This window comes from Drosophila guanche, unplaced genomic scaffold (genome assembly GCF_900245975.1).
Source record: "Drosophila guanche unplaced genomic scaffold, DGUA_6, whole genome shotgun sequence".
In the NCBI taxonomy this organism is placed as follows: Eukaryota; Metazoa; Arthropoda; class Insecta; order Diptera; family Drosophilidae; genus Drosophila; species Drosophila guanche.
The window spans coordinates 995,815-1,020,075 of NW_022995746.1; the positions used below are offsets into that span (position 1 = coordinate 995,815).

At 40.7% G+C, this 24,261-nt stretch overlaps 1 protein-coding gene across 3 annotated transcripts in view; it reads left to right on the forward strand.

The window, feature by feature from the left end:
• Positions 1 to 24,261, forward strand: part of LOC117582261 (hemicentin-1) — a 106,969-nt gene that overhangs the window by 38,622 nt on the left and 44,086 nt on the right. For all 3 annotated transcript variants that reach the window (XM_034269882.1, XM_034269879.1, XM_034269881.1), the window contains exon 2: positions 18,546 to 18,768. In XM_034269882.1, coding sequence (XP_034125773.1) covers positions 18,546 to 18,768 — 223 coding nt within the window. The remainder of the gene's footprint in view (positions 1 to 18,545; positions 18,769 to 24,261) is intronic.

The following is a 24,261-nucleotide window of genomic DNA, read 5'->3' on the forward strand; positions in this document are numbered from 1 at the left end:
TTTAGAAATGGAGAACAACAGTTTTAAATATATAAATTAATATTTTAAAGCGATGAAAATGACATTTTAAATATTTAAAATATTTTTAAATAAACACAAATTTTAATGTCTCTGAAAAAATAATGGTAAAAATGGTGAACAAAATTTATAAATATATAAATTAATATTTTGAGGCGTAGAAATTCCATTTGAAATATCTTCAAATATTTAAGAACGATAAATCTACTTTATATTCCCAACAAATTTCCTTTCAGTGCATAATTTCTGGTAGTTCTACTCGTTTCCGTGTTGAGTTTGTCTTGGTTCTGGGCGTTTCCGTGTGTAGTTCTGTGTGGTTCAAGGGGGTTTCTTGGCGGCTGTTTTCGGGTGAGATAGGCGGTACCTCAATGGGGGTTCTTGGGTGTTATAGGCAGTTCCTCGATGGGGGTTTCTCGCTGTTTGATAGGAAGTTGTTCCTTATTTGGTTTTTGGTCTGATTTTGGTGGGTGTCCCCGCCGGGCTGTCCTCGAGGGGGTTTTGTCCGTGTCGAGTCGTGTGAGTTTGCTTGTCTAATTAAATTGACACATTGACAAGTTCGTGCTCATTAGCCAAGACATAAACAACAACCAAGTCATGTTTTGGCTTGTACACCGCCAATACCCCCTCTACATAGCCCTGGGCCAGCCACATGTATTTAGTTTTGTTTAGTTTATAGATTTGCGTTTATTTATGATACACAAAGATAGAGGAATACTAGGGGGTGTCCCCAGAGGTGCACGCAACACACACACACGTTAATAGGCCACACACCATAAATCATCCAGCAGTGAGAGCAGCGAAAGAGAGAGCCGGCCCAGGTCATGTGTGGTCTGTGGGTGTCACAGGTCAGTGTATCAGTATATCAATGTTTGCCCTCGTTTTGGCTCTCTGTTTCTCCGCACAAACCTAAAACAGCAAACTTGGCTCAAATTATTTATATAAAAAATGGTCGAACCACGTAACGCGTGATTTATTTACTAAACGTGCAACAAAGCGGCAAAAATCTTATAAGGAACTAAGACTGGGACACTGGACAGGTCGAAGGTGTAGCTACCCTGGAAAGGAGTCTCAAAATTGATGGAAGAGCGCAAATAATGCAAAGGAAACACTGACAAAATGTTTATAAATAATTGTACATAAATAATGGCATTTAATGACTTACCTTTTGAAGGTTTTGAAGGCTTCGTTAGGGTGCAGGCATAAACAAAATTAATACTGTTGTGATCCATTAAAGTCATCGATTTTCATTTAAATTTGTTTAGATACGAAAAAAACTGAAAATTAAAAACAAAAATATACAATTTAGATAAGCGAAAAATCTGAACGTTAACATAAAATAAAACACCTAAAGATCCTTTAAGAGACTTATCTTTACTTGAAATTTGATACTTCCAAAAGCTTTCTTATTAAAAATATAAATTAAATTTATTCTAAATATTTTTTGTGCTTTAGCTAGTTATATATATTTGATAGCATATTAATTACTGATATTTATTCTCATTAAATAAGCCTAAGAACACCTTACAGCCCAGGCAAGCATCTGCTCAAAACCATAACACCCGCCATAATAATAACCAAGAAAAAACAACACACGGAAGAACACACAGGAAAAAAACCTCAGCAGAAATTACAAGTGGCCCAAATGGAGTTTGAGGCTGTGGCTGGATCCATGGCCTGCTTCATAAATAATATTCCTAAGCTGGCCAAAAACATGCACACGAACATATGCTCGGAGGAAGGGGATTCCCTGCCCTTATGCTTCGTTATGTGGGGAAGTATCTATCCTATGGATGGGGTGTTTGTGGGTTGAACCGACAAAAGCATTTGTCACAGTTGAATGCCGTTAACCGTTAACAATGTTGTGCCTCCCCCCAACACACACACGCTGGAAAAATGGCCAGCGCAGGACGCACCTTAATCAGTTTGGGGAGCCTCCAAAAAAAGGGATGGGGAGACCTGGTTGAAGTTGTGGTTGCCACTCCAAGGTAAGACGCACACACTGATGGCCAATCAGTAGCTAAACTTCAGCTGATTGAGCAACAAAAAAGGTGCAGAAAGAGAGTGGGAGAGAGAGAGCGGGAGAAATATTTGTAATCCTTGCAAGAAATCAAGCCAATCAATCCAACAAATATTTGTCCAAAGAGCGGGCGAAACAATGTTTAGATAGTTGTAAAACAATTTGATTTCAGCTTTAATTTAATGACTTATGATGTCGGGTTTGTGGCACTTAAATTTATTGAAGATGGAACGATTTTTCATTACTTTTAGGGTTTATGAAATTTTCCAGCAGCTGCTACAATTTCCCCTGCTCTCTACTCTATAAATAGTTATCATTATTCTGAAATGCAAATCATCATTTACAGCACCATCTGCTTGACAATGTTCCGGAATCCCATTGCCTCTGCACAGCCAAGATACATTATCTTTCGCTAATTGAGTCATCTGGCATGGGGCTTATCTATCATCTTATTTGTGTTGGCAATTTGGCCAACGCTTTCCGGCCTTGTACGCTGTGCGCTTCGAGGAAACCCCGGGTTATGGCAAATGCCTTCAATCATCCTCCGCATAAACACACAGAGACAAGAACACCCACACACAATCCTAGACTCGTATGTAAACGCATCATGTCAGCCATTATTTATCTTTTACTCCTTTGAAAGAACGCTTCCTACGCGCCAGCTCTGCCACTCCCACTCCTCCACTCTGCTTTCCACTCTGCATGTAGCTTTTCTTTTCGTTTTTTTCCCCCCTGTTGTTGTTGTGCAAATGTGTCCCCCTTATGTTTCCTATGGCGAATTTTTATGACAGCTCTCCCGGACCGTGGCGCGAAAAGCATTTGTAGAAGAAAAGTCTAGCAGAGCAAAAATTCTAAGCAAAAAAAAAGAAAGAAGAAAATATCGTTGAGTCCGCTCGTGCACACAGCTTGAAACAACATTCATTTTCCCGAACCATTAGTTCGCTATTCTGTGAGGTTTCTTTCTCTTAAGAATTTTAGGGGACACACTTCCGGGTTCCGGGTTCCTGGACAGAGGCTGGGAAATATGGATTTTCCGCACGATTTCTGCGTCGAGCCCTTTTCAAATGGTGGACGACGGTTTTATTTTGTCTTAATTGTGATGGAGTCTGGGAGCTGTTGGGTACTGCAATTTTATTCCATTGCAGTTCTTCTAGAGGCAGTCGAATGAGAGCAATCCTAGACTCTTTGGTTGTTCAGTTTGTTCCGCACGATTAATGGCACCCATGTCAAAAGGAAATTATGACAATTGTATATAAATAGGAGAGTTATTTTAAATATAATGAATAATGTATTTTACTGACTTTAGAAATTCGAATTTTGAATATATTTTATTATTTACTTATATTTCTCCATTAAATACTTACTTTCAATTTTCCAAATGTAGATTCTACAAATTTATTTCCGTATTTTCTGCCATTATTTCTACTATTTATTGAGATTATTAAGTATTTCTCTGGTATTTCGGTATATTATTTATGGTATTTTATTGGTATTTTTCATAGAATATTCCGTTAGTTTCCTGTCAGTTTTTAGTGCTATCTGTTTCAAGACATTTCCATACATTTGTTAAATTATTTTCATATTTTCTGCTATTTTTTATGGTATTTTATTGGTATTTTCCATGGTATTTTCTGCTTTTTTATGCTCAGTACACATTCAGAGCTAACTTGTTACATATTCAATTCAGTGTTTTACTCATAAACACAACACCTAAATGATTGAATACGCATAAGCTACTGTGACAAATGTGTATTTGGGTATTTCAGCAACTCCTTTACAACAACTTTGGAATGGCATTTGCCCATTATGATGGGTCTTTTGTGAGTATATCTATGACTGGCCTCTGGTCTGGGCCCAACTGCATTGCAATTTCATTTCATTTGCAGTATTGTCCCTCAATTTTTTGTTTCTTCCAGTCCTTCGTTTGTATTAAGTCTTTTGGCCTACATTTTGCTGCTGTTGTTGCTCCTATTTCTTTTCTGTGTGGGTTGGAAAGGAGCCTGGGCTGGCCTGGGCCCCTGGTCATGTGTCATTTTGGTCATTTGTTTTAGACAAACCCCCTAGTGGATCCTGGCCTACGTTCTGAGTAACTCTATAGCCTATTCCCATGCAATCCAACTTCTCTAGCCCAGTCCGGGGCCCATCTGCACTGAAGTGCATTCAAACGTAAACGAGCTGCATTGGCCGCAAAACAAAGCGGCCAACAGTCCCAAAAAAAAAACAAAAGCGGCAAAACTATAGAGAAAGTAAGAGGAAAGTGGGAGAGGAAGCAGAGGAAATAGAGTAAAAGTGCGAGAGAGAAAGGGGGCCGGGCCTGGGCACAAAAACTAAAAAGCTTAAAAACCTAAAACACAAAAATTGCGGCCGGGGCCCAACATCAACAGCAAGCGGGACAAAACCAAACCCGAAACTCCACTCAAGCTGGGTCCGGGTCAGGGGTGGATCTGGTAGAGCCACGCCGCACCACCACTCCAGCAATTCAGTCAACAAATATGTCCAACATGCCGCAGCTTCGTCCCGGGCCATTGTGTTCCTGATCCTGATCACTGCACTGTGGATTTTAACGCTGGCCACACTCGCTTTTTATTTTTTTGTTGCTGCTGCTCCTCCAATGTGCCATGTCCCGGGTCCTTTTGTTTGTGTGTGGCGTCGGGGTATGCAGTGTTTTGTATGAGGCAAGTGACAGGTGGCATGTGGTTGAAGTCTTACGCGGCTCCGAGCTAGATTCTTGTTTATTTGTGGTGGGGATTACAGCTGCTGCAAGATGGAGAGCACGGCAGGGGAATCACAGGTGCTTAAAGATAGTTCTTTATAGATGCTTTACAGATACTCTCGGCTACAGTCGCTTCCCGTTTCAATATGCAAATCATATGTTTAACCCTTGCCTTAATTTATGTTTTCTTTAACTTCACAGGATATCACCTGGTGCCATCATTATTTATCCGCTTTTTTCCCAAATTCTCTTGTTGCTTTCGCCACGAAAAACGCTTTTTGTTTTGGGTTGGGTTTGTTTTTTGGGTTGGGTTTGGGTTTAACTTTAAATGAATTTCTATTATTTTTGTGTTTATTTGAGCTTTGCAGTTGCTTTACCAGGGATATTCCTGCACTCTCCAACAAGCTCCGAGAATTCTTGTTCTTACTCGTGCTTGGGGCTGTCCGTCCTCATCCAAGTCCTCGTCGTCGTCGTTCTCATCTGCTTCTGCTGCTGTTTTATTCTGGCACTCATTGCTCTACTCCTTGGCTGTTGTTTTCGCTCGTTCGCTGCTTGTACTCTCATTCCCATTTCCGTTCCTCTCTCTCTCTCACTCTCTATCGCTTGTTTTCTCTTTTTCTCTTGCACACAACTAAATTGGTATATCCGTTTTTATTAAGCAACATTTCCGGTTCCTCTTGAGTGTTTGGCTGCAATGGAACGTTGAATTTCAGCGTAGGTATGAGGAATGAGGAGCAGAAGCAGGCAGCAACCAGAGCCCGTGCCTGTGCCAGCGCCTTGGAGCTGCTGGCAACTCTCAGCCAGTGACAATTTTTCATGCTGTTGTCAGTTTTTTTGTTCTTTCACTAAAATCTTATCCTGCCCCCAAAAAACCCATCCCTCTTTCTTCAGCTCCTTCCTCTTCCCCCCATCAGCAAGCAGCTCGTTAGTTTTCCTCCATGTGTGTTTTCTGTATTTATCTCCGTGCTGTGCTGTTCTTCTTATTTGATACCCTTGGAGTTCGAGAGGTAGAAGGGTGTATTGTCTGTGGCGAGAGGTAAATATAGAGGCCATGAAGCATGAAGAAAAAATTACCCAAGAGACATCCTACGCTTCATTTTATATGCAAAGCTAGCAAGAAAAGATTTCGCGTCATGCAGCAACACTCCTCGGTCTGTTTTACCTATAATAAATCAACGGAAAACCTGCAAATGCCAAAGGTATTCCTTTGGTCTCAACACTCATCCCTCGCTCATTTTGCTAGTTTTTTCTGCAAGTTTTTTTGCATTTTCTTTGTAAAAATGGAACTCATTACGTATACGCAACGTGGCGTGTCACGTAATTCACGCTCCAACAGCATTTTGGGGCAATTGATTTGTGTTGAAACAAAACAAAAAAGCGCTGAGCGACTACACTTTGATTGCCTGCCCCATTGCTGTGCCTCCCACTGCCTGCCTAATTCCCCCAAAGGCATCAATGATTCAGAAACTTCTTCATTCATTTGTTTGCTTCATTCATTTTGCTGTTTCGGATCGTTATAATTCAAGCATTCAAATTAAATTTGGGCCGAGAGAAAAAGGTTCAAACAAGGCCTAAATGTGTGGGCCGCTTATCTCAATGTAAGTCCACAAGGAGCTCATAAATATGTGTGTTTGTTGGTGTGCTGCAGGAGGTTCGAGAGTGAAATTCAAACCATTTCTATGTGGTCAGAAAATGTTTGGCCAGCGTCCTCATCCACATCCCCGTCCTCATTTTTTTCTTTTCTAACGCCCTGGGGCCTGTGTCAAGGCGCAAGATAGTTTCAAAAGTGATTTGGGTACACTTTTGGGATTTGGTTTTGTGCACAAGGACCTTCTAGCAAGCTTCTGCTGGTCCTGCCTGATCTCCCTGCTGTTGCTGCTGCTGGGAAAGCTGTCTGGTCAACGGCATATTAAATTAAAGCGTCTGCTGTTTGTCCCTTTTTTGGTTGTTGTTTGGATCACTGAAAGTCCTGGCGTATCCTCAGCTAAAGTGTCAGTTGCAAGTGTCAAAGGTGCTCCTGTTTTTAAATTATCCTCACAACAGCAACAAAAACATGACAACAAATTTGTGTGAATATGCGTTCAGCCACACAGACAAAAACCTCTCCTAGATAAGCGTCCTTGAGCTGTCCCCAACAAAAAAGCACACAAAATATGGAACATGGCAAATTATGCAGAAAACAGACAAAATATGAAAATAAAATTTAAAGCAGAGCAACAAAAACACACACAAAAAGGTCCAAGACCAAGAGAGAGCTAACTGAAATTCTCTTGTAAAGTGAATCTGTTAAGAGATTATTCTAATGGAAAACTCGTAATAAATATTGGGATGGTTTGAGGGTTTTGGCTTGAGGTTGCTGAGAGAGAGGGAGAGAGAGATTTCTGTGGGGATTAAATACATGGAAAACCAAGGCTATGGAACAAGTTTTTAAGTGTTTTTGTAAGAAACTGAAGATTGGGCTGGTGCATAAAAATGCAATTAAATTGTAGAAAATTAGCATAGTACCGTAGGCAATCGAGGAGATTATGTAAGGTAAAAGGTATTAGCAGATAAGCCTAGAGGCTGGCTGCTGTATTGATGTAATAAAAACTAAAATCGAAGTCACAAGCAACTCGCAAGCAGCTTCTAGTTGAGCGCATACAAGTTCTCGAAGTGACCCTCTGCCCGCAGCCAGCAGGTAGTCACAATTCTCTGTAAAGCAAAAACGAGATAGCAATATCCAAGTGCTTGCTTTGTTTTTGGGTCTGCTAATGCAGCGCATTGCCTACGATCTCCGATCTCATATTTTTTTCCATTTCGCACCCTTCCACGACCTTCGTCAGCTACCTGCTACCTGCAAGCGCGCCGCGAGAAGCTCGCAAACAACAACAACAAAGCTGCTGTGCTCGCCTTGACTTATCTGCTTTTACGATCGGCCTGCCATTGTTTCTCTACTCTCGACTCTCTACCCACGCTGTGCATAAGCTTGTTGTTGTTGCTGGCAGCATAATTATTACATTTTCGTTTTGTGCTTAAACAGATTTGCCAGCCAGAGACGCAAAAACAAAGCCGTGCCAGGCCAACGGTTCTTTGCAAAGGCAACAACAGATCATCTGATTTTGGGTACGGCTTGTCGTCGTTTCTCTTTGTCTCTCTTGTGCTTTGTGTGCAGAACGATGCGTGTTTATTCGTGTTTAGTTTCTCAGTTCTGCTAACACTTGCCAGCACAGCATTGGGTTCCTATGTATGTTAAACTGTAAGCCAATGATTGTAAAACTGGTAGAACTTCAACTTGAAATGATTTTTCTTTTGTAAACTATTTAATTTGTGCCTCCAATCACTTAATAAACTCTCAATGGATAAACTCTAGTTTGATTGCCAATTTAATTATCTTTGTAAACTGTTAATTTCTCTACACAACAATCAATTAAGTGATACCTTTTATCAAGAATTTAGCGTAAACAAAGCAAAACTTCAAGTCTTGAAAATGCTTGGGCGATGATTTTGTGTTCGTGTCAAAGGAAATGCGACAAAGAAAACGCTCAATTAGTGGTGCACTCAATTGGACGTCATACACACACACACACACACATTGTGTGGCACTTGCAACGGAATGTGGCACACAGAGAGAGAGTGAGAAAGAGAGAGTGAGAGAGAGTGCACACTCACCCACAGAGAATGGCCTAATTAAAAAGCATAATTTAATTAAGAGGCGCGTCAGCTGGTCGACAAAAACACACGACAGCGGACTGGGTGGAGGAGGAGGAGGAGGAGGAGGAGGAGTAGGAAAAGTAGGAGGCCAAAACTTGTGGCATATGCCACAAAACAAGAACAGAAAATGTAGCTGGCGTTGCAGGTTGCATGTACGTGTATTAATGCAGTCATAAATTGTGTGTGGCAAGTGTTGCTGCTGTTGCTGCTCTTGCTGTTGCATGTTCATGTTCGAACACAAAAGTGTGCAGCAACACAGCACACTGTCCGGCTGCATGCAACATCACAGAATATTCTCTAGTATGTAATATTTAATTTACAACATATTTAATTTAATATTTTCCATGATTTATGCAGTCACCAAAATGGCTCCACAGTCCAGAGTCTGCCTTTACGCTGTTTGCTCTCGCTCTCTGCTCTCTGCTGTCCACTCAATCAGCAGCTTCCACTGCAGAAACCTTTGACAATTGTCGCACAAATTATTCCAAATTAAATGCACATCAAAGTGGAGCAGCAGCAGCAGCAGAAAAGCCGAGCAGAAATGCAGAAGGTGAAACGTCAGGCTGGAATAACTGGAGGAGAAAAGGCTGCTGCATAGGAATGAGCACTTGAAATTGCATTAAGCCAGCAGCCAGAGGTCAAGAGTTCGTGGAGATGGTGCCAAGAGCTTAGTCATGACACGCCATAGAAGCTGATCAAATCTTAAAGGTGCTGAGATATATCCCCTATAAAGCGTGTTTAGAATATTTAAACCAATTAGTAATTCTTTTTCTCTTTCGAGTTCAACTCATATCACAGATTTATGGACTGCATTCACTCTTTAGGTTCGAAATAATGACAAACATTCTCATTAAATTTCGCACACCTCAACCACAGAACCAGAATGGATACCTTCCACTTCCACTTCCACTCCCTCTTTGCCTTTGCAAACTTAATTTGCATGCTGCAGTCGCCCCATCACATTCTGTGACCGCTTGAACCTGCAGAGAGATATGCCAGAGGTTTGCTGTGGTGTGGCGTTCGTTCACTAGGCCATAGTCTTCGATTGGATCATCGTTGTCATCTCTGTTTGTGCCACCCATACGGACACGCACTCGTCCATCTGTGCGTGCCTTATTGACTTGACTCTGGGGGGAGTGGGGACTGGCTTTCAACGCAGCAACTCAGCCGCAAAGTCAATTCTGTGAACGATTCCCATAGTCCATAGTCCATAGTCCATAGTCCATAGTCCATAGAGTGTCTCTCACAGCCTTTGCCAGCGGATATGGAAGATGGTTTCTAGTTTTTCATTTCATTTCAATCCTTGCTCTGCCACACGTCTCATTGTCATTCTTGTGACCCATTCTAGACGGGGGATTGTGGAAAATGTTTACTTTGCACTGGTCGCATATAAAACGAGAGAGAAAGAGAGCAAACTCTTAGCCCCCACCATCCACTTGCACTTCCTTATGAAGGTGGAAATGATAACCCCAATCCCTCAAGCCCCAAGACCCACTTTTCCCCTCCCGCTCTCCCCCTGTGTTGGGTCATAGTTTGCTCTAACTGTTGTTGATACTCGTTTTCCGTTTGTCTAAAGCTCCGTGCGGCACTTAAGTGAACTTTAAACACATTTATTAATGGCACATTATGTAATATACGTGCCGTGCCCGGTCCCTGCCTACCACCCCGCGGCTCGCTCGCTCGCTCTTCAGTTCCCTAAGTGGGATAGGCGGCCGCCAACTTTTGCCAACATTACTAGCTGCAAATGTTTTAATTAAAGTGAAATTGGGTATTCTGAGTGGCAAGGAACACACACACGCACAGCCCACACTCTCTCACACACACACACACACACACAAGTCCTTACATCTTCACTTTTCTGCCCCCAAATGGTGCTCGGTCTGAGGGGTGGGGCGAAGCCGAGGTTTTTCCATCTGCAATCCCCCAACTGGCAAACGGTTTAGCCAGATGTTACGCATACGCAGCGTAAAAACTTTTCCCACAACCATCATAAGCCACGGCATATGAGGCAAGAAGTGTCTATGGGGGTACATTAGCTATGGGGTAATGTCTTTTTTTTTTTTTGTGCATAAAATATATAATTATTTAAGGAATTTAATGGTACTGCCGACAAGAATTTGAAAAGTTTTTTATTGACAAAAGAAAAGTGGTAAAAAAATAGATAACAAGTGGAAAAACTTGAGCAGATCTTTGGGAATTTTTGAAAAGGATAATGGAAGAAAATATTTACAACAATTAATAGACAAGCAAATGATCAATAAAGGGATGCATTTTAAACAGGGTTAAAGGAAATTAAAAATAAAAATAAATAATAAATATAAAATCTCAAATAAATAAACAATATATATGAAAATAAAAAATAGTAAATGATTTTCGGTATTCGATTAAAATACATAAATCCCTGATAGAAATTATCCATGAATCTTTTCACCGATCAATCACTGCAGAGAATATATATTTTTGTGATTTATCTGAATTCTTTGATCTCATTTTACACCAAAATTAAATTATTTTTCAGCTCACCTTTGCAACAATTTTTGCACGCTCTGCTCTGAAAATTCCTGCTGTTTTATTTTTTGCATATATTTTCCGTACTACTTTCTGTGTTGCCATGGATCTGGGCATGCATAATCCCAGCATTATCCATAATCCCTTCAAGTGCATCCTTTGGCTTATAATGCATGGAACCGAAACCCCATTTGGCTGCTGCTGATGTAATTGGTCTTACGGCAAACCACACACAGAGATCCCAGAGCCAGAGCCAGCGACCCTTCCTCATACTTCCGCTCTGTGCTCCAGCGACAGACCATCGCTTAGTCATCAGTGCAAATGGAGATGGAGCTGGAGATGCTGCTGCCGCATGCCACATACGCATTCCCATTCGCATTCCCATCCGCATCCGCATCCATATCGTTGTCGTTGTCGTTTGTCGGCTAAGCAAATACTTGGGGGCGCTCTCTCTCTCTCTCTCTCTTATACGCAATGCAATCCAATGCAACGTTTGCAGTTAATTTGCAAAATGTACGAGCTGGGAAAATGAGTTCTTAATGAGTGCGTCGTCGCACTTACAATCCCTTTATGAAGCATAAATATGCAACATATTATTACATTTTGAGTTTGTCTTTCGATTGAGTGGCGATTACTGCTGGCATTCGATTTTCCTTTTTGCTTCGTTTCGGAATCGCTTATTATGCTGTCGCTTCTTTATGTGCTCGCAAATATTTGTCAGCGAAGATATTGAGCATGAGCATCCGATTATTGAGTAGCTGTTGGGTTGCTTGGAAGAAGCTCAGTGCTTCAGGAGTGGCAGTCCTCAGCCTTCCAGAAGCTTGCCTCAGCCTTCTTGCAGCCTGCCTCATCCTGCCATTTTGCCATAACAGCAGTTGCAGCATCCTGTTAAGCGTATAAACTGCCATATGTTTGCCACATATGCTTGTAGAACCGCACATGCAACATATCCGTCTGTATTCCCATCCACAAAGGCTCACTCTCTCTCCCTCTTGCAAGTCGCTTTGTGCCTGGCCTTAAGAGCCCCACTAAAGACTTATGGCATTAGAAAGGACACAACAACAGCAGCAAACAGCAACAGCAACAGCAACAGAGGCAAGCAACATAAGGAGAGGCAACGACAACCGCAACAACTTAGCGCATGTCAGCAGCACATTACATGCTGCATAGACCCTTACCGGAATATATACGACCATGATCCATAGATGTGGTCAGGAAATTCGCCATCGAAAAGGGGTTTCTAAGAGTGTTTCAAAGAGTTTTTTTAGCAATGTTTCAAGAGGCCTCGGTTCATGTTTTAGAAGATTAAATACCACTTTCTGTGAGCTCTAAAAGCTGTCCAGACTGAAAGCCAGTTCAGATGCCATTCCCTTCATTATCTTTCTCTCCATTCCCTAGCCAATCCCCCCAGCTAAATCCCCTCTTGGACTACACCTCTGGCCACTGTATCCTGGACTCCACCGAAACATGCATCAAATCCCGAGCCATGGAGTTGATTTTTAGCCAGCAATTGCTATTGTTGTAATTGTTATGAGAAAAAATTACAAACTAGAGTAGACGAAGGAGACGCCACAAACTGTTGAAGGGGCCACGCATGGCAGGGGGTGCGGGGGGCAAGAAACTTCCACCAACACCGAAGGTTAAAAAGTAATATCTTTGGCAGCAACAATGGCAAAAGGCGAGAGACTACATATTATATTTATGCCGCTCTGTCACACACACACACACAATGTCTGTTGTCTGTTGTTAAGAGCAGAAATTTCACATTAGACTGAAGAAAAGCGAACAAATAAAAATGGAAAGCCAGATAAGACGAAGCTTAAGATACACTAGAGATGTGCTGCAAAAACAATAAAAATATTAAAGTTTCAAAAAGTAAAATAAAAAATGAATTAACAATTTAATTTGACCTTTTTATTTAGTCCTTTAAGTACGGTAGACAATAAAGGACCACAAATATTCAATGGACACGAGTTAGTTCAAAAGAAATTTTTTGAAACAACAAATTTTAAAACTTTATATTACCAGATTTATTTTTACAAATCAGTTTTTTTTATTTGATTTTTTTTTTGAAATTTAACATAAATCTAAATGATTTTTTTTAAGGTTTTTTTTTTAAATTTATTTTTAATTTTTATGCTTTTTCTATTATATTTTTGTAATTTTAATAGCTTTTTAATTTTATTTCACATTTCTTATGTCATAAATTGACATCAGATTTCTGTAAAAAATTCTCCTTGCATGGCGGCTCCTTTCATTGTGTCTTTTCTTCTATTCAGTTTTCTATGGCTAACTGTACTGCCTTTATAGACTAATCATAATACCCTTATCTTAATATCTAAAAACTGGACGCACTCTGGAATCATCAGGGGTATAACAGGCTACTGGAGTAGGAGACTTGAGGGACTACTGTCTCAACAAGGGCAAGCCACAAGTAAACGAGCCGAGCAGCTTGTTTTAAGTTGAAAACACACACCCACACACATTAGTTGCATTGCTGACTAGCAGCAGCATAACAAAAAACATAACATCCTGCCTATTGTCCTGTGTGTTGTTTCGTTGCTTTTGTAACTTCCACTTCCATCATTCTTCTGTCGCTTGTTGTACGAAGATCTCGGTTGTTGTCGTTGAGCGCTGTGGCATGAAATCTTTTTACAACACACACAGCAACAACTGTAGCAAAAACAATGCCCAAAAATGCCATAATTCTTGGTCATACGCACAAAAGTGTGCCTGTGCCACACTTTATACGAAATAAATAATTACAAACAAGTCAAGCAGAAGACAACAGTAACACCAACACCAGAAAAGGGAGGAGTAGCAGCAGAGCGGATGTGGAAGTGGAAGTTGTGTTGCAAGTGTGTGCCACAAAGGAGAGGGAGAGAGAAGTTCTAGTGCAAAGTGCATTAGACTATGGTTGGTTGTTGGTTGTGACCCAAATGGAAGGGAAAAAACAGTCTCTACAAGTGATCAAAGCGGGTTTGCGTAGAAAAATGTACATTGAATATGTTTGATATATAATAAGAAAAAAAAACAATGAAAAAATGTGAAGGAAAAGGGGAAAATGATTAGCGTAAAGTTCAAAGAGCGACACTTTTATTTCTGCGGAATTCTCTAATAAATTCATGACAAATTCAACTTCTCGTAAACTGGAGAGCATTCCAACTTCGTTGTCAGGGAAACCTGTGCCCTTTCCCTTTGCCTCGGTAGTTGTATTTATGAAGATGACATGACGCGTCGTCGACCTCTAACAAACACAACCTCTCCCTTCTTCCTTTCTCCAGCCAGTGCCTCTGCAAGTGCTGCGACTAGACTCTTACGCAAAAACCTCTGCCACAGAAAAAAACTAAAACAAAAATTATGGCAACAAAACTTTATCAAAAAAAAAAGAAGAGAATTGCAAGTTGAGTGAAAAAGTTTTGTGTTTTTTAAACATTTGCTTCTACATATTTGTTTTTTGTTTTTTGTGTTTTGTGTTTTTGTTGCATGTTTCCCCGTGGCAGGAGCATCTTTGAAGTAAGGGGGGAAACAACCTCAACGAACTCTGGCTGGCTCCTGGCCGTTTCTTCTTTGTAGTGACTTCTCTTGGCCAGTGCCAACTGTTTTAGCATTTCTATGGCCAAGTTTTCAGACGGGCAAAATGTTTCCCAGCACTCTCTGTGTGCATTTATGAATGTTTAAGCCAGTTTCAAATAGAAGAAGTTTTTTTGGTGAAACAATTGAAAAATTCATGGACAGACGTTGTAGAAGTTTTCTCCTCTCTCCGAACTCTAATGATGGCTAATTATTACAAAATATACTCTCCAGACAAACACATGAGACGGGGCTCTGCTACTGCTGCTGACCCTCAGGGCAATTTTCTGAGCGACAGCAAAAGAACTTTAGTATGCAAAACAAACTTAATTTACATTTTAAAATCCATCAGATGGCAAAAGCTTGTTTAAATAATTTGCAAAAATGCACTTACCCCTACGGCTGACACAAGGCAAAACTTTAGTGAAATAGCAACAAAAAAAATCTGTTTTTCTTTCGACTTGCACATGGTAATTTTCCCCGGCCACCTCCGTGGCGGCTCTTGATGCTGAAATCAACTTAAATAAAGCAAATGAAATCCTATATGTATGCTCTACATATGCATATCCATATGCATTTCGTATGCACCAAAAAAGGGCACGGTTCCGACCACCCGTGGGGCACTAGTTCATAATTATTTGCATGGGAAATACTATGTAAATCGGTTGGTAGCCAAAGCAAATGTTAAACAAGTTTTTTCCCCATATATTTCGTTCCTGTTTTTCCCCTGTTGATTTTCCACTGATCGAACTGCTTGGGGGGGATTTTCGACTCTAAATGTTTGGATTTGGTTTTTGGCAAACAAAAAGTTCCTTTGATTAAAGCACAGCAGGGGGGATTGGAAAGTTCAATGGAAAAGATAGCTTTGGACAGTTTGGACCTTTGTGGATTAGCTTGTGATTAGCATTGATATATATATTGTATGCTGTGACGAGCAGCGAGTCTTTGGCCAATGAATGTGTGGAAAATTGTAAAGAATTTGAAACCTTTTCATATAAAGAAATGATAGCATGCACATTGCGACTCCGCGTAAAATCCTGAAGCGGATTCTTGCTACATCCTCAAATAGCTCTCTAGAAAAATTACAACAGCTCCCACACCTTTAAGAAATCAATATTCATCAATGAAAATTAAGCTAAGAATGTGCTTTCCCCCCAAAGTTTAGCTGCGCTTCCCAGAATTTCTGATGAAACGTAGAAAAACGTAAAATAAAAAGAAAAACAAATTGATATCAGATTGCAAACCGCCAAGAACCCAGCGAAAAATGTACAGAGAGTGGATAGATTACTTGTATTTTAAGATTTCTAATTTAATTTTAGTGCTTTAAAGAGTTTCAGTAGCATGCAAACAGTTTGCCTTAATTTTAAGATTGATTTCAGCACTCGATACATACAATATATTTTTATTAACTTTTAACTTCATTCGTTTTTGCGCCTTTTGATTTCACATTATTCTCTCATTTCGCGCAGCAAAAACAGCAATGAATCAAATTTACTCCGATAAAAAATTGCCCAACAATAAGTAACGTTTTAAGGGAAAAAATACGAAACTTAAAGTAAACAAATGGTGGGCAATTTGTTTAAGTCTTTTTCTTCAGTGTTTTTTTTCCGTGTGGAATAATTCAATTTCTTTTTTTGCTTTGTGCGAATGAACAGCAACTGTTAATTACAATAACAGTGCCCCAAAAGTTTCTACATGATGGGTAGAACAATACAGTAAAAAGAATATATAATAGAAGATTCCCAGGCAACGACAATTAGATACCCGCTAGTCAGTTTTTAGCAGAGACTTTAAAATACATAAAACAAATTTCATTTAATTTTTTAAGTCGCTTTCCAGCATCCACTGATTTTTTGTTTCGTGGCATGCAACAGACAAATACACACCCAATTAAGTACACCTCTGATTACATTGATTAAGGGGTATTTACAAAATAATAAAAGGTAGATTTTGAGGGTACGCAGAGCAGTGCCAGTGCCCAAATAGCAATTGAAAATGCAGCCGCAGAGTGTATTGAGCTGTTTGCGTTTTATATATCTACAATATTCTGATGCTGCTGCTGCCAACCAAAAATCTCAACACAATATAGTTGTTGCTTCATCTGTTTCGTTCTTTTTTGCGTACATGAAATACTATATAGATGGTAAAAAAAGGAACCCTACGTGGCATAACAATGAACAGAGCTAGTGAAAAATATACCCAAAACATATATATGTGTATATATGGTAGATGGGTAGATGTGGCACACAAAAAACAGATTTGCGCTGAACAAAATACATGAAAATTGAAGCAGCAGCCGTGCGGGAAACCATGGCAAGGAGTATTAGTAGCAGCAGCAGAATGGGAAACTATAGGAGAGCGTAGAAGGAGTAGAAGTGGTATTAAAACCAGAAAAATATACACATAAAAGAACCTGGTAAAAATTTAGCAGGCAGACAAATTAAAACTAAGCGCTGGATGTGCAAACAAGCTACCAAAAAGGCTGCCCACTCGACCCAATGGCTGACTGCTGGCTGGCTGCTGTTGCTGCTGCTGCTGGTCGCCACTCCACTCGACCATTTGCTCCATTTAGCTGTATACACACACTCATACCAGAACACACACACACACACACACGTATAGAGACTAACGGGTACTTGGCAACTAAACTGCGTGCTTAGTTTTATTTGACCAGTGCTGCTCCAACTGTAAAGCGACCGCACACGGAAAGCTTCAAAGTTTCATTTTTACTACTAAAAAATGAACAAAAACATGGGAAGGTATATAGCGAGGGGATTAGGGTTACAAAGAGTCGTAGATACCCTTTTACTGTTTGAGAATATGTAATATTTATAGAATGATGTTTCCCTTACAACAATTGCTTAAAAGAATTGTTTTTATTTCCCAAAATTTTCTTTTACATTACCAAAATCTCATGGCCATCATCCTCCTCCTCCACCCTCTTTTGCAGGGCATCAACATTGGTTATACCCAGCGAACAACCAAATTTTGATTGGAATTGTTTTCCCCTTGGCTAGAGCTTCCATTTCTCCAATATTTCACCAGCAATTAAGGCGAAATTCATGACATACTTCTCAGCGGAGAATTGAATTTAATGCTCTCCCAATTGGTTTTATAGTAAAAAACTCTTTCAAGATTTCAGTGCATTTCCACTTGTCCGGAAAAGCGGAAAGCAAACAAACCAATTTGATTTCAATTATTTCCGCTGCAATTGCAATTTTTTAGTTTGTGAAACAGAAAAGCGGAAAACTATTGCAAAATATGAAACCTAATGCAAGCTGCAAGTGTGCGGCGTAAATACCTATAGCAAATACACGGATTGGGTTTCCATTCTTTTTAACAATTATTCCAACACGATTTTGGCTGTTATGAGGCGCAAACAAATAATTACCGATTTTTTAGTTGGAGTAAACTTAAGGCAATAAATTTGCACTGATTTTAGAGTTGGAAAATATTAAGAACTTCTCCTGAAATTGGAGTAATTTGAATTGGTAGTTTATGAAGTTTTAGTTAAAAAACTTTTCCAATGCTCTTTGTGGGCTTCCAAGGGTATATTTCCACTGCCAGACCTTTTTCCTGCCAGAAATTCGCTCAACAAAATATTGTACAACTTTTATTTTCTCGTTTTACATTCCAAAATGCATCTAATATTGAGCAGAAACGCTTTCCGAGAACACCAATCAGCAATTTGTTAGCCAGTTTGCATTCATTTTCCTTTTGCTCCCCCCACTCGCCCACTGTTATGGCTTGGGGTTTTTGCGTGGCATGTGAATTATTCATTTTTGTGGTATAGATTTACAATTTCTGCATCTCTTTTTTGTGTGTGTACGTTCTCTGGTTGGTATTGATTTCCATTCCCACTCGCATGCCATAATGGTACAAAAATAAATCAAATCAGTTTAGGAAAATCGCTGTGTGTGTTTTGTGGGCGGGGAAGACAATTCATATTTCTGTATTAATTAAATGTCACCAGTTTAAATATAAATATCCACCTCTCTCTCTCTCTCTCTCTCTCTGTTTTTGCAGGCAAACTGTGGCTTTGGCTTGGCCTGATGATTGGAGTGGTGCAACAGATCGGAGCGGATGATTCGCTGGATACACGCGAAGGCGTCGATCTGGTGCTCAAGTGTCGTTTCACCGAGCATTACGATTCGACTGACTTCACCTTCTACTGGGCCCGTTGGACATGTTGTCCCACATTGTTCGAGAACGTGGCCATTGGCGATGTGCAGCTCAATTCGAATTATCGGTAAGTGCATGGATGTGGCCCAGTCCCCTCTGTTTCTGTCCCTGCAATGTCCTTTCGAACGGATGGACTGGACATCTGTGTGTGTGTGTGTTCAATGGACTGATAAATCACTGACGGCCTCATAAATTCAACGCTGATGGCTGTCAGACGAGCGTGGATGCAAGAACGGGTTAAGGCAACCCAGGCAGGACATTTATTTAATTGCCTGCCTGACATCGACACTCAACGGAGTCCGCCCCGTAGGCTTTCGCCTCCACTGCCTCCACTCACATATTCATTGATAAAAAGATGAAAGATGCGCTGGCATCCAAGTCCTCACTTCTCTTGATGTGCGTTGCGATGCGTTCAACTGTTAAATTTATTAAAATTGCCAGCGACAACGTCGTCGCAATGTCATCGATGGGCATTGTACATCATTAAATGTTCATCTGGCATGGGCGATAATTCATTAGCCCTGAACACAGCAAGCTGCGAGAGCAATCGCCCATCAAGTGCAGCTGTTGGCCAAGAGTTTTCTAGGCTACACAAAAACGGCAAATTATTGCTCAAAAAAGGGGGAATAAGGGCTGGCTTTTTTGTCTCAAACTTTGCTAATGAGAAAAATCTGCGCAAAATTGTTAAATCAATAATCAGATTACCGAAATGCTTGCGAGTTATGCAGCAGCGTACATCGGTCTGGTATGGTCCATTTTTAGCCACTAAATTGCTAGATGGAGCCCATTGTACGCCTCTTATTGGCAACACATTGCGTATACGCAAGGTTCAGTGCTTTAAAAAATAAAAAGCACGGCAAAAGGGAAACACTTCTAGAACTCGACGGATAATATGCGTTGAATATTGCTCTCCAGCAGGGCAGGGCAGGGCAGGCAGCCAGCATATTTATTTATTAATCATAATAATCATTTTCCGCAGCATTTTGAGCGTGAATAAGCAACAACAACGAAACGAAGTACAACAGCAAATACAGAGCAAAAGCAGAGCGAAAAGTACAACAAAACAACAGCAAAAATTAAGAGGGAAAAGCGGGGGGAAATGTAGGATAGGAAAAATCATTCAATGCGGCGTATGCTGCAAATCGTTTGGAAAATTTTCAACAAGGTTCGCCGCTATTCAAAATACATGCCACCAAACAAAGGCACTGCATAGAGAGACAGACACACCACCAGACGACTAGCGCAATAAATAAATGATCTATAAACAGGAGTAGAATATGTATATTGTATACACCTAATTCGAGTATATATTCATGCACTGCATATATCACATGGCCAAGTGGGAGGCAGCAAAATACAACAAGAATTTATTATTACAAAATGCTGCTAATCGCGCGTTAAACAATTTCCTTGATTTATGTGTGCAACAGCGAGAAAAGCATGGGGCTAATGGCCCAAAGCAAACAGCAGCAGGAACATTTGAGTGGGGTTTTGGAGTGTGGGGCTAAGAGGGGTTGGGGTTGTAATGGCATTTCGATTTTTAAGCCAATTTTAGACAAAGCTCAAGAAAATTCTAAGGAATACTAAAGGAAATTCTTTGAAGTTTAAGAAACAAATTTTAAAAATTGTGAAACATAAATATTAACAAAGCATTTTTTGCCTCTGAATATGCCTTTAATACAGAAATTATCGAACTACAAATATTTATTTATAAGAAATACTTCGGAAAGATACTTATTTTAACATTTTTTTTAAATTTTTAATATTTTTTTTAGGAAAATAGTAGAATTTTTGAATGATTTATACATTTTGCAAGATAATTATCTAAATAATTTTATCTAATAACTTCCTGGTTCATAAACATCTGAAGCAATTTTTTGAAATTCATTTCCCAATTCCTGCTCCTTTTTTTTACTTTTCTAAGCAGAGCTGCTCCCAATTTCCTACATTCCTGAGATTTCTTGCTATTTCTAGTAGCTTATCCTTTTTTTTTGAGTTCTTGCCCACTTATCGTCCTCACCTGCAAGTGAAAACCTGGCAGTAGTTCAATTAAAGCCTTGCTAACATTTCCCTTTTGCCTTCAAGCGGTATTTCGTTTTTCTAGACACAAGTCCTAGCTAGCTCCCACCTTAACTAGCCATTAGTCTCAGGCAGCAGCAGCAGCAGCCACTCTAAACTCTGAACAGCAGCAAAAAGACAAGAAAAGAATTTTCCCAGTCAAGTTGCAGATTGTTAAAAGGCCAACCAGAGATTTTTTTCACTCCGTTTCTTTTTTAGACTTTTTTTTAGTAGAGCCCCCATACATTTAGTCATTGACAGGCGGAGGAGGCGGAGAGGCGGAGAGGCTTACAAAAGGCAATTGTGATCCCTAAAAGGCGTGACTGGGCAGGCAGCCAGCAGCAGGATACGGTGTAAAAATCTGTACAACATTTTTTTGCACACGAAATGGGGTTTGCCTCTGTTTTGCATTGACAACGAAACAAAAGGCTAATTGGAATGTTAGACAAAAGAAAAATGGCTAGTAGAATCACATGGAACTAGTCTTTATATCAAAAATCATCTCTGGGCCCATCCTCCATCTCCCTGGCTCAATTTGTAGTGTGGATTTTGCTGCTCTTTCCGGGTTGGGTATGATGACATTGGCTTTTCCATGGCCTAAAAAAGACTGCACACCACAGCGATCTCTTGCAAGAGTATTCCACATTCCACTGCTCTCAAGCGCCACCCTTTCATTCCCAATTTTTCTAATTTTTTTATGAAAAAAAACTGTCTGTTAAGCCAGGCAGAAGGAGAACCAGAAACAGCAGCAGCAGCAGCCGTGTACCGGCGCAGCCAACAGGCAAAAAAGATAAATTGTTTTTTAAATGAATTCAATAAAGCGTGTGTGTGCCACAAACAAATACAGAAATATATAGAAAATACAGGCCTACAAAACAGGATAACAAAAATAAAAAGAAGTGACTCTCTTCTGGTGCTGGGCTGGGCGGGGGGCTTGCTCATTTGCATTTCAATTTGCATAAGTGTAGGCAGGAGGTATTTCCATATATCTCTGATAGATGTCGCGACTGTGGGGGGCACAAACAACATTCGGGTATCCAATTGGAAACCACACACGTGTTGCCATTTCCACATAGGCATTCGGAGGCGGAGGCGCAAAAGTCAGGCATTTGATCTATATATTTTGATGTGTGTGTGTGTTGGCAAGGTAAAGGTTAAATGTTGACCCGCACCAGTAGCAGCAGTAGCAGCAGTAGCAGCATAAAATGGTAAAAGGCAGAAAGCAGAGCAAAACAACCATTCCCGGTGATAACAACAGGCGGCGTTTTGCATAAATAGCTGAAATTATGGCCCGCACACATCCATCACAGAAATGTTTGGCAGCAGAAGGCTTTGAGAGATGCTAAAAAGGATCTTCCGTAGAAGGAGCAGATCCCAAACTCATGGAACTGGTGACCCTGATCCCTCGTACAAGTCGAAAACATGCTTTTGGTGGCCCCAACCCCATGTCAGATGCCCGTTGCAAGGTCTTTGATGACACAGATCCCTTTTGCAAGAGAGAAATCCAATATTGGTAGCCAGGGAACATGTATTTGGTGACCCCGAACAATCGTTGACTTCTTTCAGGAGCAACTCTGAGAGCAAAGTTTCCTTTTCTAAGCCATTTTCTTCTAAAAATGCCATCAAAACTCGTTCAATTTTATTCGCTTAACAAATCAACTTCCAGGAGTATCGAACCCTAAATGATTTATCCGCCCTTAACTCTCATGGAATCTCCTTCGATTAAAGTATCTCCATTTAACTGCCTCTTAAAGTCAGCAAAATCCAATAAAGCTCGTAAAAAACGAAAAGATCAAAAACTGGAAATCATTTAAGCCATTCCCCCAACGCCCCACGACTTTCTCCTACTCCTTGTAATACCTCCCATGAGAGAGAGCTGCAATGAAACATTTCTGTTACGATAGGAAGAACCACAACAAAGAGGCCAAAAACGGTGGCAGCAAATCAAAATTAAAAATCGATAGACAACATGAGTTTCATATTAAATTTTCTTTTAACACAATTGAAAAATGCTTCTCGTGCCCCGTCCTGCTGCTGGTGGATGGCTTTTCCTGCCTTTTGCTCTCTATCTGCTCAGTGAAAAGCAAATTTTTTTGATTGTTTCCTACACTCCAGCGGGTTCCTGGTCGAAATGTTTGTGGCACTTAAACAACACAAAATTCCAATATCATTCAACAAACAGGCAGGCAGGCAGGCAGGCAGGCGGCAGCTCGTGCAGGGGCAGAACTCGAGGTTGTTAAGGTCATCAAAATGACAAAACTCGAGCCGGAGGGAAGCGGAAGAACAGATAAGAGCCATGTATCGGACATTGGTCAGAGCCGAGTACACATCAATCCATCACTCATTCATTCATTGATTCATACATTCATTGTGGCTCTAAGGCCTCGCTCGATACGTGATGGAACGTTGCCATTTTGAAGCTTGATTGATTCCCTGCCCGAAAAAAGGAGAAAACTCAAAAAGAAATTAGCTGACCAAGTGGCTTGGGTGTAAGAAGTGACTTTTGTAATTGGTTACATGCCAAGGTGTGGGAGGGTAACTTTTTCCAGCTTGCATCTTCTATCTTAAGGAAATTTTCAATCATTTTTGGGGGAAACACGGGAGAATTTCAGTTCAATGCAAACTATGTTCGTCGAAGAGTATCTTGAGATATTTCGATCACCCCTTGATCGCAGAAATTGAGTACCGAGTGCCTGTGCTGCTCCCACAATTACTCCCGCTTCCAAATCAAAAAGCCTTTCCCTTTAAGCCACCATTTCAAGGGCCCTTTAAGCTGTAAGCCAGCAAATGACAACAGCATTACATGAGAAAGTGAGGAGCGTACAAAAATACCATTTAAAGTGAATTATTCATAAAGTTTTTGAGTTGAAAGATGGCGAAGTGGAGGCGGAGGCGGTTTGGGCCAACTGTTTCCTGTGTGTCAGGGCCATGGCTCCTCTCTCTCTTTCTCTCTTTCTCTCTCTCTGCGGCCTTCTGCGGTTATTGCGGGCGAGGAATGGCGGCCGGAAGTACACGTTGACAAGTCGCACTTCGTACAGCGTACAACTTCCGGTGGCGGCTTTCGCCCTTTCGGTGGTTTTGCCGAGCCAGCCAGCAGTCGTCAGCAGGCTCAGAGCTGCTTTATGAACTTCATATGTATGACCGGACAGCACCGAACTACCTCAGGAGGCAGAACCCCTGTGACGTCTTTCTACACCTTCCTCCCTCCCTTTACCAGCCCCCCCTGCACTCCTGCGTATTTGCATAGAGGGTCAACCAACGCGCGGGTAACCAAAACCAAAGCCAGCCCAAGGAACGACGCGACGTTACTAAGATTGCTGTTCACATGCTGTTGGTACCCTGTAGAGCGAGGGTGGAGAGAATGAGTCATGCCAAGAGGTCTAGACTATTGCAAATCATGAGGAAAAAGTGCCTAAAAATTATAAAAATATGCGTAGATCTATAGATTGTTATTTTATCAAAACTGTTTGGCTCTGGACCGAAATTACACTCAAGATTTTCG